Raw genomic sequence first — 12,881 nt, 5'->3', positions numbered from 1 at the left:
TAAATTCAGCGCAATGTCGGCTTTCTAGCAGTATATAAAACCGCATGTGCCCCAAGTGATGAAAGGTCCTCGATAATAGCTGCTGCTCCAGTGATTCTTGCATTGTGTTGACATAAGATACTAATACTATATTACAGTGTTGTGTGCCAAATTATTATGCAAATGGTTTTTTCTGATTTTTCTAAATAGTTGATGCAAATTTTAGTCAGTATAAATCAAATTTTATTGGACTGATATACAGTGCCGTGCAAAAGTGTTCATACCCTTTGAACTTATTCATATTTTGTCACCTTACAACCACAAACTTTAAATGTATTTTATTGAGATTTTAAAAAGGACATGCAGTTTTATATACCGCTAAAAAGCCAACAGTATGCTGAACCCCTGGGCTGGAAATATCTGTATTGCTAGCTTCAGCACTGATCTCTGCCCACTGTCCGAAGGGCATTCCTGACAGTCTAGCTGGGCTGTGAGGAACTTCCCCCTCGACAGTACTCGTCCATAGCCCAGTATGGTCAGAGGAGGTCTTCCTTACTGCCCAGGAATGATGCTTAGTGGTGAGGAATGCCCCCCCCAGAGTATAAATCTATGGCCAAGTACTGTTAGGAGGGGCATTCCTCACAGCCCAGCTGGACTGTCAGGCACGCCCTTCTGATGGTGGGCAGAGATCAGTGCCGAAACTAATGGCACCGATCTCTCCCGCCCCGGGGTCACATAACGGTAAAGCCGACGAACAGCACTCTGACGGATTTCTAGCGGTATATAAAACTGCATGTGCAGGAAGACATGAAAGGTCCTCTTTAAGCGATAGACCAACACCAAGTAGCACATAATGACCCTCTGACCTATTCATTTCTATCGCACCACGCACAATAACTGTGTATTACATGGATCAGTGTGTGGGCCGACAGGTTGAGATTCAGAACTCGGGACAGATCCTCTTCCTGTCTGGTTTTGTAGCTGTACTTCCACGGCTACTATTCATTGAATAACTGGGGTCGTGGAAGCACAGCCGATGCAGCCCGTGACATCCATGTGCTGTCTGTGAACCGGCCGAATAATTGTCTGGCAGGAACCTTCCACTTTATGCCTTTATCTGCACAAACCCATCTGTGCTCTGTATCAGTCCCAAATGTCCATACAGTACGGTAACTGTGTTTACGTTTTCCTGAAATAGTTAATGTCTTCATACCTCATCCAAAGCATTGCAGTACTTGACACTTTTTGGCAGCAGAGAGATCCTTTTTCTTCCCTATATGGCTTCAAACCTTTGACCTGCTTGATAATGTGGAACACCCATCTTCAGTGGGTTTCCTTTTAATTGGGCTCACTTAGGCACTATACGATTGAAAAACCAAAAGTTAAACATTTATGATGCTTCAATCTGATTTGCATAATAATTTGGAACATGGTGTATACATACTGTACTAGGATTTGCAGTCATTACAGAGAAACTTAGAAATACATGGAGTGATCTGTCCTAGGGCATATAGTATTTGCTTCTGTCTTCTTCCTGTGCCATCCACTAGGATATGCTGTACAAGTGGTCATTGGTCCCAAGTGTTTCCATATGTAATGGGATATTATTATTATTGTTATTATTAATAATAATAATAATAATAATAATAATAATTATTAATTATTTTAGATAACCATTAATTCCATGGTGCTGTGCATTTGATTTACACAGCAAGTCCAATACTAACAGTAACTAACTGGACCAGTGGCATAGAGAGCCCTGTGTGGAAGTGTTTACAATCTGTAGGAGAGAAATAAATCTTTCTATATTTCATGTCCTACTTTACCATGATATTGCTGTACTGTAATCTAATTTTTAAGATAGTTTTTGTTTTTTTATTTTTAAATAAATTAAAGGAAAATTAAGAAATAGAATTACCAGGATAGACCACAAGATGGTGCACAAAGACCTCGACTTCAGACTTTAGGGCTGCGTGCTACTGAATAGTAGGTTACAGATCCTACTGTGTTAAGCTTAGTTCATGTCAATTTTTACTATATAGTTTGTTTCTATATGCATCGGTTTTATAGACTTTAAGGTTTTAAAATAAAGAAAAAAATGTATATATTTCTATCAATTTTTGCAGGGCAGAAAGGCAAGGTAGGCTACATTTTTCTGATGTATACTTTTTTTTCCCCCTTGTTTATAATGCCGCACTACTGACACTGTTCAAAAGAGTTACACACTTCCAGTTAGTAGATATAACAAACATCCCATTGCTTTAAGGTACAGGAATAAGTATTGAAACTGGCAATAACCAATTGGGTACAGGGATGTACAACAGTGCAGAAACTACAGAACCTCCTTCAGACATAGCAGTGTACAAATATTTCCTGCAGGTCCCCTGGTATGAAATGGATCCGATCTGATTGTCCTATGCTTATAGTAAATAATCTCTCACTGTGGCACCTGTCCAGTCATATAAACTCTCACAACAGTTGCCTATCTAACCGTGTATTGGGCCAATTATACACAAGCCATGCACAGTTATTAATGGGGTTTTCCAATATCAAAATATTGATTGTCTATTGTTGGGATAGGTTATGAATCTCGGGTCATTGGGGGTGACTGGTTCTCCACATCCTGCTGATCAGCTGTTTTGAAGCTTAAAGTACCGTCACTGCCCATTTGTTTACATTGGTCCATTGGTTTTAGTAGCAGCGGTGCGGGGTATTGTTGCTTTGTGCCAGACAAAACTGCAATAGTCCACATTGCTGCTTCCAAGTAAATGTGATCTGAACCTGTGGTTCTCAAGTGCAATGCCTCCTAGTGAGAAAACATCCCAACGGAGTCCGCCAAATTAGGGATCTCTTATAAATGTTAATAAAATAAGGCTTTCTTTGGAGCCTTCGTTAACAATTATGTAATGGCCCCCTCAGTGCCCCCATATATAGCTTAATAGCCCTCATTTTAATATAATGGGCTCCAAATGTAGAATAACAACCCTACAGTGCCATAGCGACCCCCATGTAGTATAATGTCCCATAGTGGACCCTCCTTACAATATAATGTATTAATTATGTTAATTTTAATAAAATTAAAAATTCCACATGCGTAGGGATTTCTTAACAATTTCAGGTTTTCCGAATCTGCAATTTATTTTAAAGGGGAAGAGGGAGGGGTTCGAGCGAACCTGAAATTTATGAGGGTTCATCACCAACAAACTAAAATTAAACTTTGGGGCCTCTCAGCGTGGCAGATACCTTGGGGATAACTGGGCGTACCATGCCTTTAAGAACCACTGATCTAGACAGAGTAGAGCGCAGTAGTACCTATAATCCAGCTCTCACAGATCTAATATTCTGGTCCCAGAAAACCCCTTTAAATGTTGTCTGTCACCACAACCCAGCATACCAACCCAACCCTGCAGATAGATGTGTTCAGTTCACCTGAATCAGAGCTTCCGCTGTAGAGATCACAGTTTTTGTAAATATTCAAATCAGCTTTTTGGAGTAATGAGGACATTGCCAAATTCTGCATTGCAAAGATTGAACCTGCAGCAATAAATGACATGCTGTGGGTTCAAATCCTGCAGCTCAGACAGCGTACCCAGTGCGAATAGGTTCCCTTTTAGAGTTGCACACAATATATAGCTTATCTGCTGTAAAACTGAGAAAACCCAGCATTGTTGCTCCTCATATTTATTCTTTCTCCTCTTCTGTATGTGCACACGTGTGGTACTGCATCTTTTATAGCTTCTTCACAGATCAAAAAGCACCATCAACATTAATTTAGCCTTATCCACCCATCTGATTCAGCGCTGTGTAAAAGTGGCTGCTGCAGGGGGTAATGAAGTGATGAAGAATTGAGACATCCATTTCATAGTGGAACTAAATGAATTGGGCTTATCTCTGCAGGGAGACTTTGATGTTCGGCATTGTGCTGTGCTTTAATTCTAATCCATTACTACTGTAAAAGACCAGAAAGTTGAGCTCTGTGTTTTCCCACTGTTTTCTGCAGTATTTTTTTTACTGACTTTTTTCCTTATTCTTTTCTTTACCCCTACATAAAAAGTAAATTGGCGGCTCTTTGATGCAATGGGTCTCCAGAATGTCTGTCTATATTCTGCTGTTTTATATTTACACACAGACAATAATTTGTATCAATATGTGATGTAAGGTGATGGCGGAGTAAAGTACATTCTGTATTTCCATCAAGCAGAAAATGTTTTTATTTTTTAAATTTATGTAAGCATTAAGAGTAGAGATGAGCGAGTAGTGCAATATTCGAGATTCGATATTCGTTTCGAGTAGAGCCTCAATATTCAACTACTCAATCGAATATCGAATCCCATTATAGTCTATGGGAAAAAATGCTTGTTTCAGGGGAAACCACTATTCGACTAAAGGAGCGTCACTAAGTCCACGAGTAGCAGGAGGAGGTTGTTAGGAGGAGCGTTGTGCAGTTGAGGAGTGTTGAGGACAAGCGCTGTACAGTTAAAGTGCACGGACCCCATAGACTATGGGCTGCTTCACATTAGCGCTTGCCTCCCGTCCAGAAGGAGTCCGCAGGAGAACCCCTTTGAACGGAATATCAGCGCAACTGCAAGCACTGGACAGTTAAGCACATGGACCCCATAGCATATAATGGGTTCCGTGTGCTTGCCGTGCACTGCCCGTTCAAATGATTCACTACTCCATTGTGGTCCGATCTCTGTTATTCCTCCTAGAAATTTTGGAATAAATTGGTAATTGAGTATTACCATATGGGTGTGTGGGCAGCAGTGTTAGACACTGTGGGGACACTTCCCTTTGTCAAGTAGAATAGTAACACCCATGGAATAAAGGTATTTACGAACGTAGGAGTCAAGATAGATGGCAGGCCTTCTTAGGGGCTTTCACACTAGTGTCTGCCTACCGGGTCTCCGTACTATTCCCTGGGGAGACTGGATAGGGGACAGATAGTCAAACATGCAGGACTTTGTGTCCATCCAAAAAAAAAAAAAACGTTTCCCCACGGAGAGGCTGCATACAGATACCGGCGGTTAGCTTTAAAAACTCATTCAACTGAACGGGGTTTAAAACTGACTGCAGGAAATCCGTTCTTTATGCAGTTTCCCCGGGGTACAGGACGGAGACCCAGCGGGTGGACACAAACACAAGTGTGAACGCCGTCTTACAGTGATGTTCTATTACAGTTTCTACCTGTGGTGTTGTATCTGCTACACAAAACTAAGTAAACTTTTTTTTTTTTTAATTAATTAATCTTTTAAATGTAGATTGTGAGCCCTACATAGAGATCACAATGTAAATTTTTTTCCCTATCAGTATTTCTTTTGGAATTTGGGATGGAAATCCATGCAAACACGAGGAGAACATACAAACTCCTTGCAGATGTTTTTTTGCCCTTGGCGGAATTTGGACTCCAGCGCTGCAGTGCTAACCACTGAGCCACCGTGTGGCCCCCAACTTTTTGTTGTTTTAATGGAAATTTAAACAAAACCAATACACACAAAAATAAATATATCCTAACCTTTCTCTTCTAATCTAATATTATATAAATAATAATAAATAAATCTTATTCTAATAATAATAATACAGTTTAAAATTAGAAACCTATAAAGAAACCTCCTGTCTTGCACCCTTCCTACTCCTCACTGTGCTGTGTCTGGCTGTAAGTCCCGGTTCACATCTGCGTTCGAGTTTCCATTCGGTGAGTCCACTTGGAGATTCCCTGAATGGAAACCTATACGAATTAAAAAACGATTACCTGGGAAACCCACGGACCCCATAAACTATACTGGGGTCCTTGTGGTTTCCGCACAAAACGTGGAGAGAAAAGCTCTGCAAGCGGAATCCCCGAACGGAAACCTGAACGCAGATGTGAACCGGGCCTAAGACAACTGGCTAGGGCATTTTCTTCTGTAGGACAAAAACAAATCAGCAAACTACCTCCCTTGACAACTCCCCAAGTCCCCCCCCCCCCCCAGTCAATCAGTCTCTATCCAGAAATGGGGGAGATCAGCCTGAGATTAACCCTTTTATTATCTGTAGGATTTGTACACTACGGCTTCTTTTAGGATCTCACAGAAATTCCTCCAGACTGAGAAGTGGTGAGGGCAGCTGTACAGTATTTGCTTCCTTGTCTGTTTCTTTAAACGTGTGCACAGACATTTTTCATTCTTTATATATCGCTTCCTAAATATTTTTAATTAGATTGTTAATATTTGAAGACGTGGATGTGCCTGGTGCCTCTTCATGTTGTCTCTATCCTGGCACTCAGGTGACGGGCTGTCATTGATATAATCTGCGAGCAGGCTGTGCATCACGCCGCTGTAGAGCTGCCTCCCATAAGCAGCTAGTTGAGATGTTACCGTGCCCGACAGTAAGACAATATGGTGAGATGCAGCAGCTTCGTGTGTTCCTCCCCAATTATTCTCTCTAACAATTAACACCGTGCTAACCTGACACATTTCCTCGTTCTTGCTTTGTAAATCAATGCCCCTTCTTCTATTAATTCCAGACATTAATATTTTGTTTCACGCAAGGGCCGCCATTCACCCGTCAAGCAGTGTGAACATTATGTAGCTGTCAAGATGCCTGGGGATTACCCAGCATGCCTTGCCTGTGAGAAAGTGACACCATGGAGGCCTACTTTTGAGATGTTTATTTTGAGAGTAAGCTGACAGGCATGAAGTCCTGATCCCAGAGTAGCAATCTCATTTAATTAAAGCCCTCTTTTTATTAGAGATTTTCCCACTGTTTCCTTCCTTTCTTCCTTCTTTTTAAAAAAAATTTAATATATATATCCAAGCAATTGTAAATCCCGATCCTAGGACACTACAATGCAAAGCACTTGAGATGGTGTAATTGGCTTCCTGTAACGTGAAGGTCTCTTTGTAATTCCCCCCCCCCCCCCTTTTTATCCTATTGTTTTGTTTTTTCGAGGCTCCATATTTGCAGGCCATGATATTATTTCTGTTTTTAAAATATTTTATTTATTTTAAATTTTATTTATTGATCCTATTAATATTTTAATGTAAACATGGTTGCGTTAACGTCACATTTAGAACCTGCATATGGCATATGGCAATCTACATTGGTATACTTTTTTCCATAGAAAGTTATACCAGGGAAAAGTTTACTTCATTGTTTTTCCCTCCCTTTAAATAATGGGAACCGATTGTCTGTGTATCCCGCGATATGTATACAGAGAATTATGCTGAAACCTCCCCTAAAAGATTTCGAACAATGACTACCTCCAATAGGTTTCAGTATAGCTCATTAACTATGTCAACTGTTTGAGAACCTACTTGAATATTAACCCAAAAACTTAGGGCGGGTTCACACCTGCGCCCGGTCTCCGCTTTGGGGTTTCTGTCTTCTGCCGAGAGAAACTGGATAGGAGATGGAAACCCGGCGTCAGTTTTCCAACCCATTCACTTGAATGGATTTGCAAAGTGACCACCTGTGAGCATCTTGTGCCTGTCCACGGAAATTTTTTTTTTTTTTTTTCTTAACTGGACACAAAGTCGGACATGTAGGACTTTGTGTCCGGTAAAAAAAAAATGGTTTTCCTGCTATTAAAATGTAGTTTTGACACAGTACAGTAATAATATACTGAGTTTTTGATTATTATTATTATTATTATTTTACCATTGTCGGCTTTCCATCAATTTGGATGGCTGAAGTAGAGCAGCATTCAATGCTATTTGTGCTGCCAGAACATACAACTTTGATAGATCTCATTAAAGGTGTTTGTGGTTTTTTGGTCACTGTTTGTATGTACTGTATATTATAAACAGAAGCTATGATTCCTGGCTATATAGGGCAACGAGGACCCTTTTGTTGAATATTGTTGATGTCCCTTTTAAGGCTGAGCCCCACGTGGCGAGCTGCAGCCAAAAAACTATACGGAAAAGACAGTGGCAGAATTGAGTCACTGTTTTTTGATTTTTTTTTTTTTTTTTCTGCAGCTTTTTCACAGAAAGTCTGCAAAGTTTTCCTCTATGGACTTTCTGCCTCATTTATACCAATACAGAAAACGACAGTATAATTCACACGCTGCTGATTTTTTTTTTTTTCTTTTTTCTTCTACAATGTATGGATGGGATTAGCCAGAATCCCATCCACTATCCAGGTAATGTAAAACGCAGAGTATTTTGCTACTGCTTTTCCATTGCTGCATTTTCACAAAAAATATTCATATATTCCATAATCATTCTCCTTTTGTTTAGGTACCAGCGACCCTTATGTGAAGTTCAAACTGAATAAGAAGACCTTGTACAAAAGCAAAGTCATTTATAAAAACCTGAATCCAGTGTGGGATGAGACATTTGTGTTGCCTATCCAAAATCTTGAGCAGAAGCTGCAAATCAAGGTGATTCTTTTTAGCGACTTTTACTACTTTTAACCCTGTTTTTCTTGGAAAACTGGTTTTAAATCTATTTTATTATATTTGCAGGTTTATGACCGAGACTTAACAACTGATGACTTTATGGGATCTGCTTTACTGGATCTTCAAGAACTTGAACTGAATAAGTATGTTCTTCACTATGAAACCTTTTTCTTTCGTTTTGTTCACTTTTGGTTGCCGTTACGTATTTGTGTTTAATGTTTGGCAGTACTCTTTGGATTTTGTTGTGCAATTTTTTTCTGTACTGTACTAAACTTCAAGAAGAAAAATAAGCTTTAAGTTTTTTCTCTTAATGTGAGCCTAAACTTTAAAATATTAACCTCTGTCTTCAATCCTTTATATACAGTACCTTTTATAAGGTGCCCATACATATTAGATGAAAGTTAGCTGAACCCACTGATTGCAGGGGACCAACGGACAGTCTAAATCAGACCTGGGTAATGTACAGCCCGCGGGCCACATCCGGCCCTCTGACCGTTTCTGTCTGGCCCGCATAGCTTGTGGGATAAAAGTAGATGCTGAATTGGAAGTTTGTTCAAGTACCTGTGATGACGTCATGACAGGTCCTTAAGCTCACCAGGATAAGATAAGACTCGTTAGTGGGCGAAGCCACACAGGACAGTGTGTTTGCTATTTCACAGAAACAGCAAACTGCTGGCAATGGAGGCTGCTGAAAGATAAAGAGGAGAGAAGAGAGACAGTTTAATTTTGCTAGTTTAAAATGGGCCACAAGGAGAGGGACTTCATACTGTGGGACATTTAATGTACGGGTGAGTGTAGGAGGATTATACTTTGTGGGGACACATAGAAAAATGATTGAGAATGGGCGGAGTCAGCGTAGTGGGTGGAGCTAAATTTGCAGCGGCACACACAGCCCTCTAGAGCCGTTTCAATTTCTCATGTGGCCCCATGGGAAAATTAATTGCCCACCCCTGGTCTAAATTATAGGGGAATGACTCTAGTCTCTCCAACGGAAAATTTCAAAGAGCAAAGAAGGATCGGCCATGAGAAGTAAGCCTCCTCCAGTGGTGTCTTGCAGTGGCTTGCTTTCTTCTCACTGGAAACGTTCCGGCTTTACTCACCATAGATGGTTTTGTTAGCATCAAACGTACTTATTGAGTAGTGACTTCATAAGTTGCAGCATATAGAATGTTTGCAGAACCAGATGAGTCTTTACCTGACATTACACTCATTTTTTAACATTTGTTAAAGTGCTGACAGCGACTCTTGTAAATACCTTTTTGGCTCCTCGTATGGCAGGCAGCTTGTGCTGTGTCTTGGACCTGAATAATGACACACTATTGGGATTTCATTATGATTGTCAATACAGTTTACCGAGCTGCAATATGTCAGAATAATGTGAAAGTTGTTTTTTGAGCGATGAAGCGTGACACATTCTGGTATTCCAGTGTAACTGATGCAGAAACTCCTCGCTGTTCAGATGCTCAAACAACATTCCCCGTGAAATACAGGTATTTACTGATTACTTGTCCTTTTTATATATATTTATTTTTCCTTGTAGGACTGCAGAAAAAGTGTTTCGGTTGGAAGATCCTAATAGCTTAGAGCAAGACATGGGTGTGATTGTGGCAGATATCAGTCTGTCCATCAGGATGAGGGACTCTAAGAATAGTGTAAGTTGTTTTCTCCTTCATTGCCACTCTTGCAAAGTAAAATATCTTGACCATTTTTTTTCCACCTAAACTAGCTTTGATGCAATGAACCTGTATATACAGACCTATTTATTAAAAACGGAGCTAGTCGGGTAACCCAAAACAGCCACGCTTGGAATAAAGCTGTAAAAGCCCCAAACTAAATACTAAAAATAATGCAGCGTGTCCAATAAACTAGTGCAGCATGCCGCCAGTGCTTGTGAAAGTATTTCATTCACATGTAATAGTATTGTTGTGGTTCTTCAGTGCAAAATATGCATTTTCAGGCTACAGAGGTGGAACGAAAATCTGCAGTGCTAATATACTCTAAGCTCTTGTTAGCATGCAGAGGAAATGGCCTGGCATCCTCCATTAAACTTCAATGTGGTGTAGAGTTTGTCATAGGATTTATTTGTAGATTTATTTGCTTGCATTGCAATCTGTGTCGCAACTGGTTCTTAATCTGCAGTTCTGGAGGCTTTTCTATAGGTAATCGGGGCCGCAGATTAGATAAACTGACTCGGTCACCAGAATTATACAGCCATATTGGAGGATGCCATATTGAATTGATTATAGGACTGCATTATTTGCATCACTACTCAATATGATGTAATTTTCCTTTTTTAAATGAAGCGTGAGTTGAACACTATGTGACCTGGAGACTTTGTATTCATGAGCAATGATGAATGATGGCTTCACAGCTTTCTCCCTATTGTTGTGTGTAGTGAGAAAGCTGTCAATCAGTAGTAGGGAAAGGGAAAGTAGTGTAGGGAAAAGCTGCTGCTCATGAATTTTCAGGACTCCAAAACACATGGAGAAATCCAGGTGCTACACCTGAGTAACTTTGATTTTATATAAAGTATTATGTAGTAGGTGTCTGTCACTATTCATGCTGCCCTCAGATACCACAAAATTATACCTGGTAACAGGTCAGGGAAGCCAAAGTGCCAGATCTGACTACGACGATTCTATTTAGCCATAGTTCAATGGCTGATGGCCATGATCACACAGAAGCCGTAAAACTCGTCTAATCCTATCCTATTAATATTATAAATGTGAAAGTTTGTGGGTTTGTGAGTTTGGATGTTCGGATGTTTGTTCCTCAATCACGCAAAACCCGCTCGACCGATTTGGCTGAAAATTTCCACAAACATAGTTAATACACCCGATTGCGCAATAGGCTACTTTTCGTCACAATAGCGCACATACATTTATGCCAGGACCCCCACAAAACCCAATCTCACACCACCATCTCTGCAATCTCACACACTTTGGACCATAGCAAGCCACAAAATTCATATTGCCCTCTGCAGCCTCGCCCCTAACCCCTCACAATCTCATATACATATACTTTACCACTTTGCCCCTCACCTTACTGATACTCCAGGAGGCGCTCTATAACGCTCCGGAGCAGCCATGTTTGCCGACCCCCACCGCTCTGACAATCCGCGACACCGCCCACCCATGTCAATACCCCTAGGCGGTCTAATAAATGCAAAAAAAAAAGTTTAAAAAAAAGTAAAAAAAATATAAAAACAAATAAAAAGGATTAAAAATTCAAATCACCCCCCTTTCCCTAGAACACATATAAAAGTAGTTAAAAACTGTGAAACACATACATGTTAGGTATCCCCGCGTCCGAAATCGCCCGCTCTACAAAGCTATACAAATATTAATCCTGTTTGGTAAACGCCGTAGCGGGAAAAATGGTCAAAAGTGCCAAACCGCCGTTTTTTCACTGTTTTGATTCTGATAAAAATTTGAATAAAAAGTGATCAAAGCAATAACATTTCCCAAAAATGGTCGAACTACAAAGTACACCCGGTCCCGCAAAAAAAGACACCCTATGCATCCCCGTACACGGATGTATAAAAAAGTTACGGCTGTCGGAATATGGCGATTTTTCAAAAAAAAATTTTTTAACATAGTTTTGGATTTTTTTAAGGGGTCAAAATGTAAATAAAACCATATAAATTTGGTATCCCCGGAATCGTAACGAAACACAGAATATAGGGGACAGGTCATTGTGGCTGCACAGTGAACGCCGTAAAACCAAAGCCCGTAAGAAAGTCGCAGAAATGCATTTTTTCTTCAAATCCACCCCATTCTGAATTTTTTCCCTGCTTCCCAGTACATTATATAGAATAAATAATGGTGGCATCATGAAGAAAAATTTGTCCCAGAAAAATTTAGACCTCATATGGCTCTGGGAGCGGAGAAATAAAAAAGTTATGGGGTTTAGAAGGAGGGGAGTCAAAAACTAAAAACCAAAATCACAAAAATGCCATCGGCGGGAAAGGGTTAACTTCAAATACCTCTGTCCCAAAGTCACTATGTAAAATTTCTCACAACACCGTATATATAGCAGCTCTAATACAAAGTAACTTCAACACAAAAGTCTCACGTATTGTCTGAATTACAGCAAAAACAAGATACAAAGTTACATTTCATATCCCATCCCTTATACACAGTACGAAAACCTTACCCACGCCTGTATATACACACTTCTACAATCACCGCAGACGAAGTCGCGGGTACCAGCTAGTTCATTAAAACAGCTAGTGATTGAATTCCTATGAAAGTAACTATGCAATAAACTATGTTTCTAATTAATTATACAATATTAATAATTATATAATTAAAATAATTTCATTTTATTTTGAAGTCTGAGTCGGTCACAGACCAGTACTTTTTCCATGCCATGTGAATGAACCTGAGATCTGTCATGTTCAATAATTTAAGACAACGGAGAATAAAACACATCTGTATTTTAGCCTCCATTGTCTTATATAGTGGAAATACATTATTACTAATGGTAAGCAAGCAAAACCTCGAGTTGCCAATGTTACTTTACG

At 39.9% G+C, this 12,881-nt stretch overlaps 1 protein-coding gene across 1 annotated transcript in view; it reads left to right on the top strand.

The window, feature by feature from the left end:
• MCTP2 (multiple C2 and transmembrane domain containing 2) overlaps positions 1-12,881 on the top strand; it is an 87,509-nt gene that overhangs the window by 17,342 nt on the left and 57,286 nt on the right. Inside the window, exons 4-6 of the mRNA XM_075273221.1 lie at positions 8,196-8,338; positions 8,423-8,499; positions 9,897-10,008. Coding sequence (XP_075129322.1) covers positions 8,196-8,338; positions 8,423-8,499; positions 9,897-10,008 — 332 coding nt within the window. The remainder of the gene's footprint in view (positions 1-8,195; positions 8,339-8,422; positions 8,500-9,896; positions 10,009-12,881) is intronic.

This window comes from Leptodactylus fuscus, chromosome 5 (genome assembly GCF_031893055.1).
Source record: "Leptodactylus fuscus isolate aLepFus1 chromosome 5, aLepFus1.hap2, whole genome shotgun sequence".
Lineage (NCBI taxonomy): Eukaryota > Metazoa > Chordata > Amphibia > Anura > Leptodactylidae > Leptodactylus > Leptodactylus fuscus.
The sequence above is the reverse complement of the archived record's forward strand: the minus strand, read 5'-3'. Positions and strand labels throughout refer to the sequence as shown.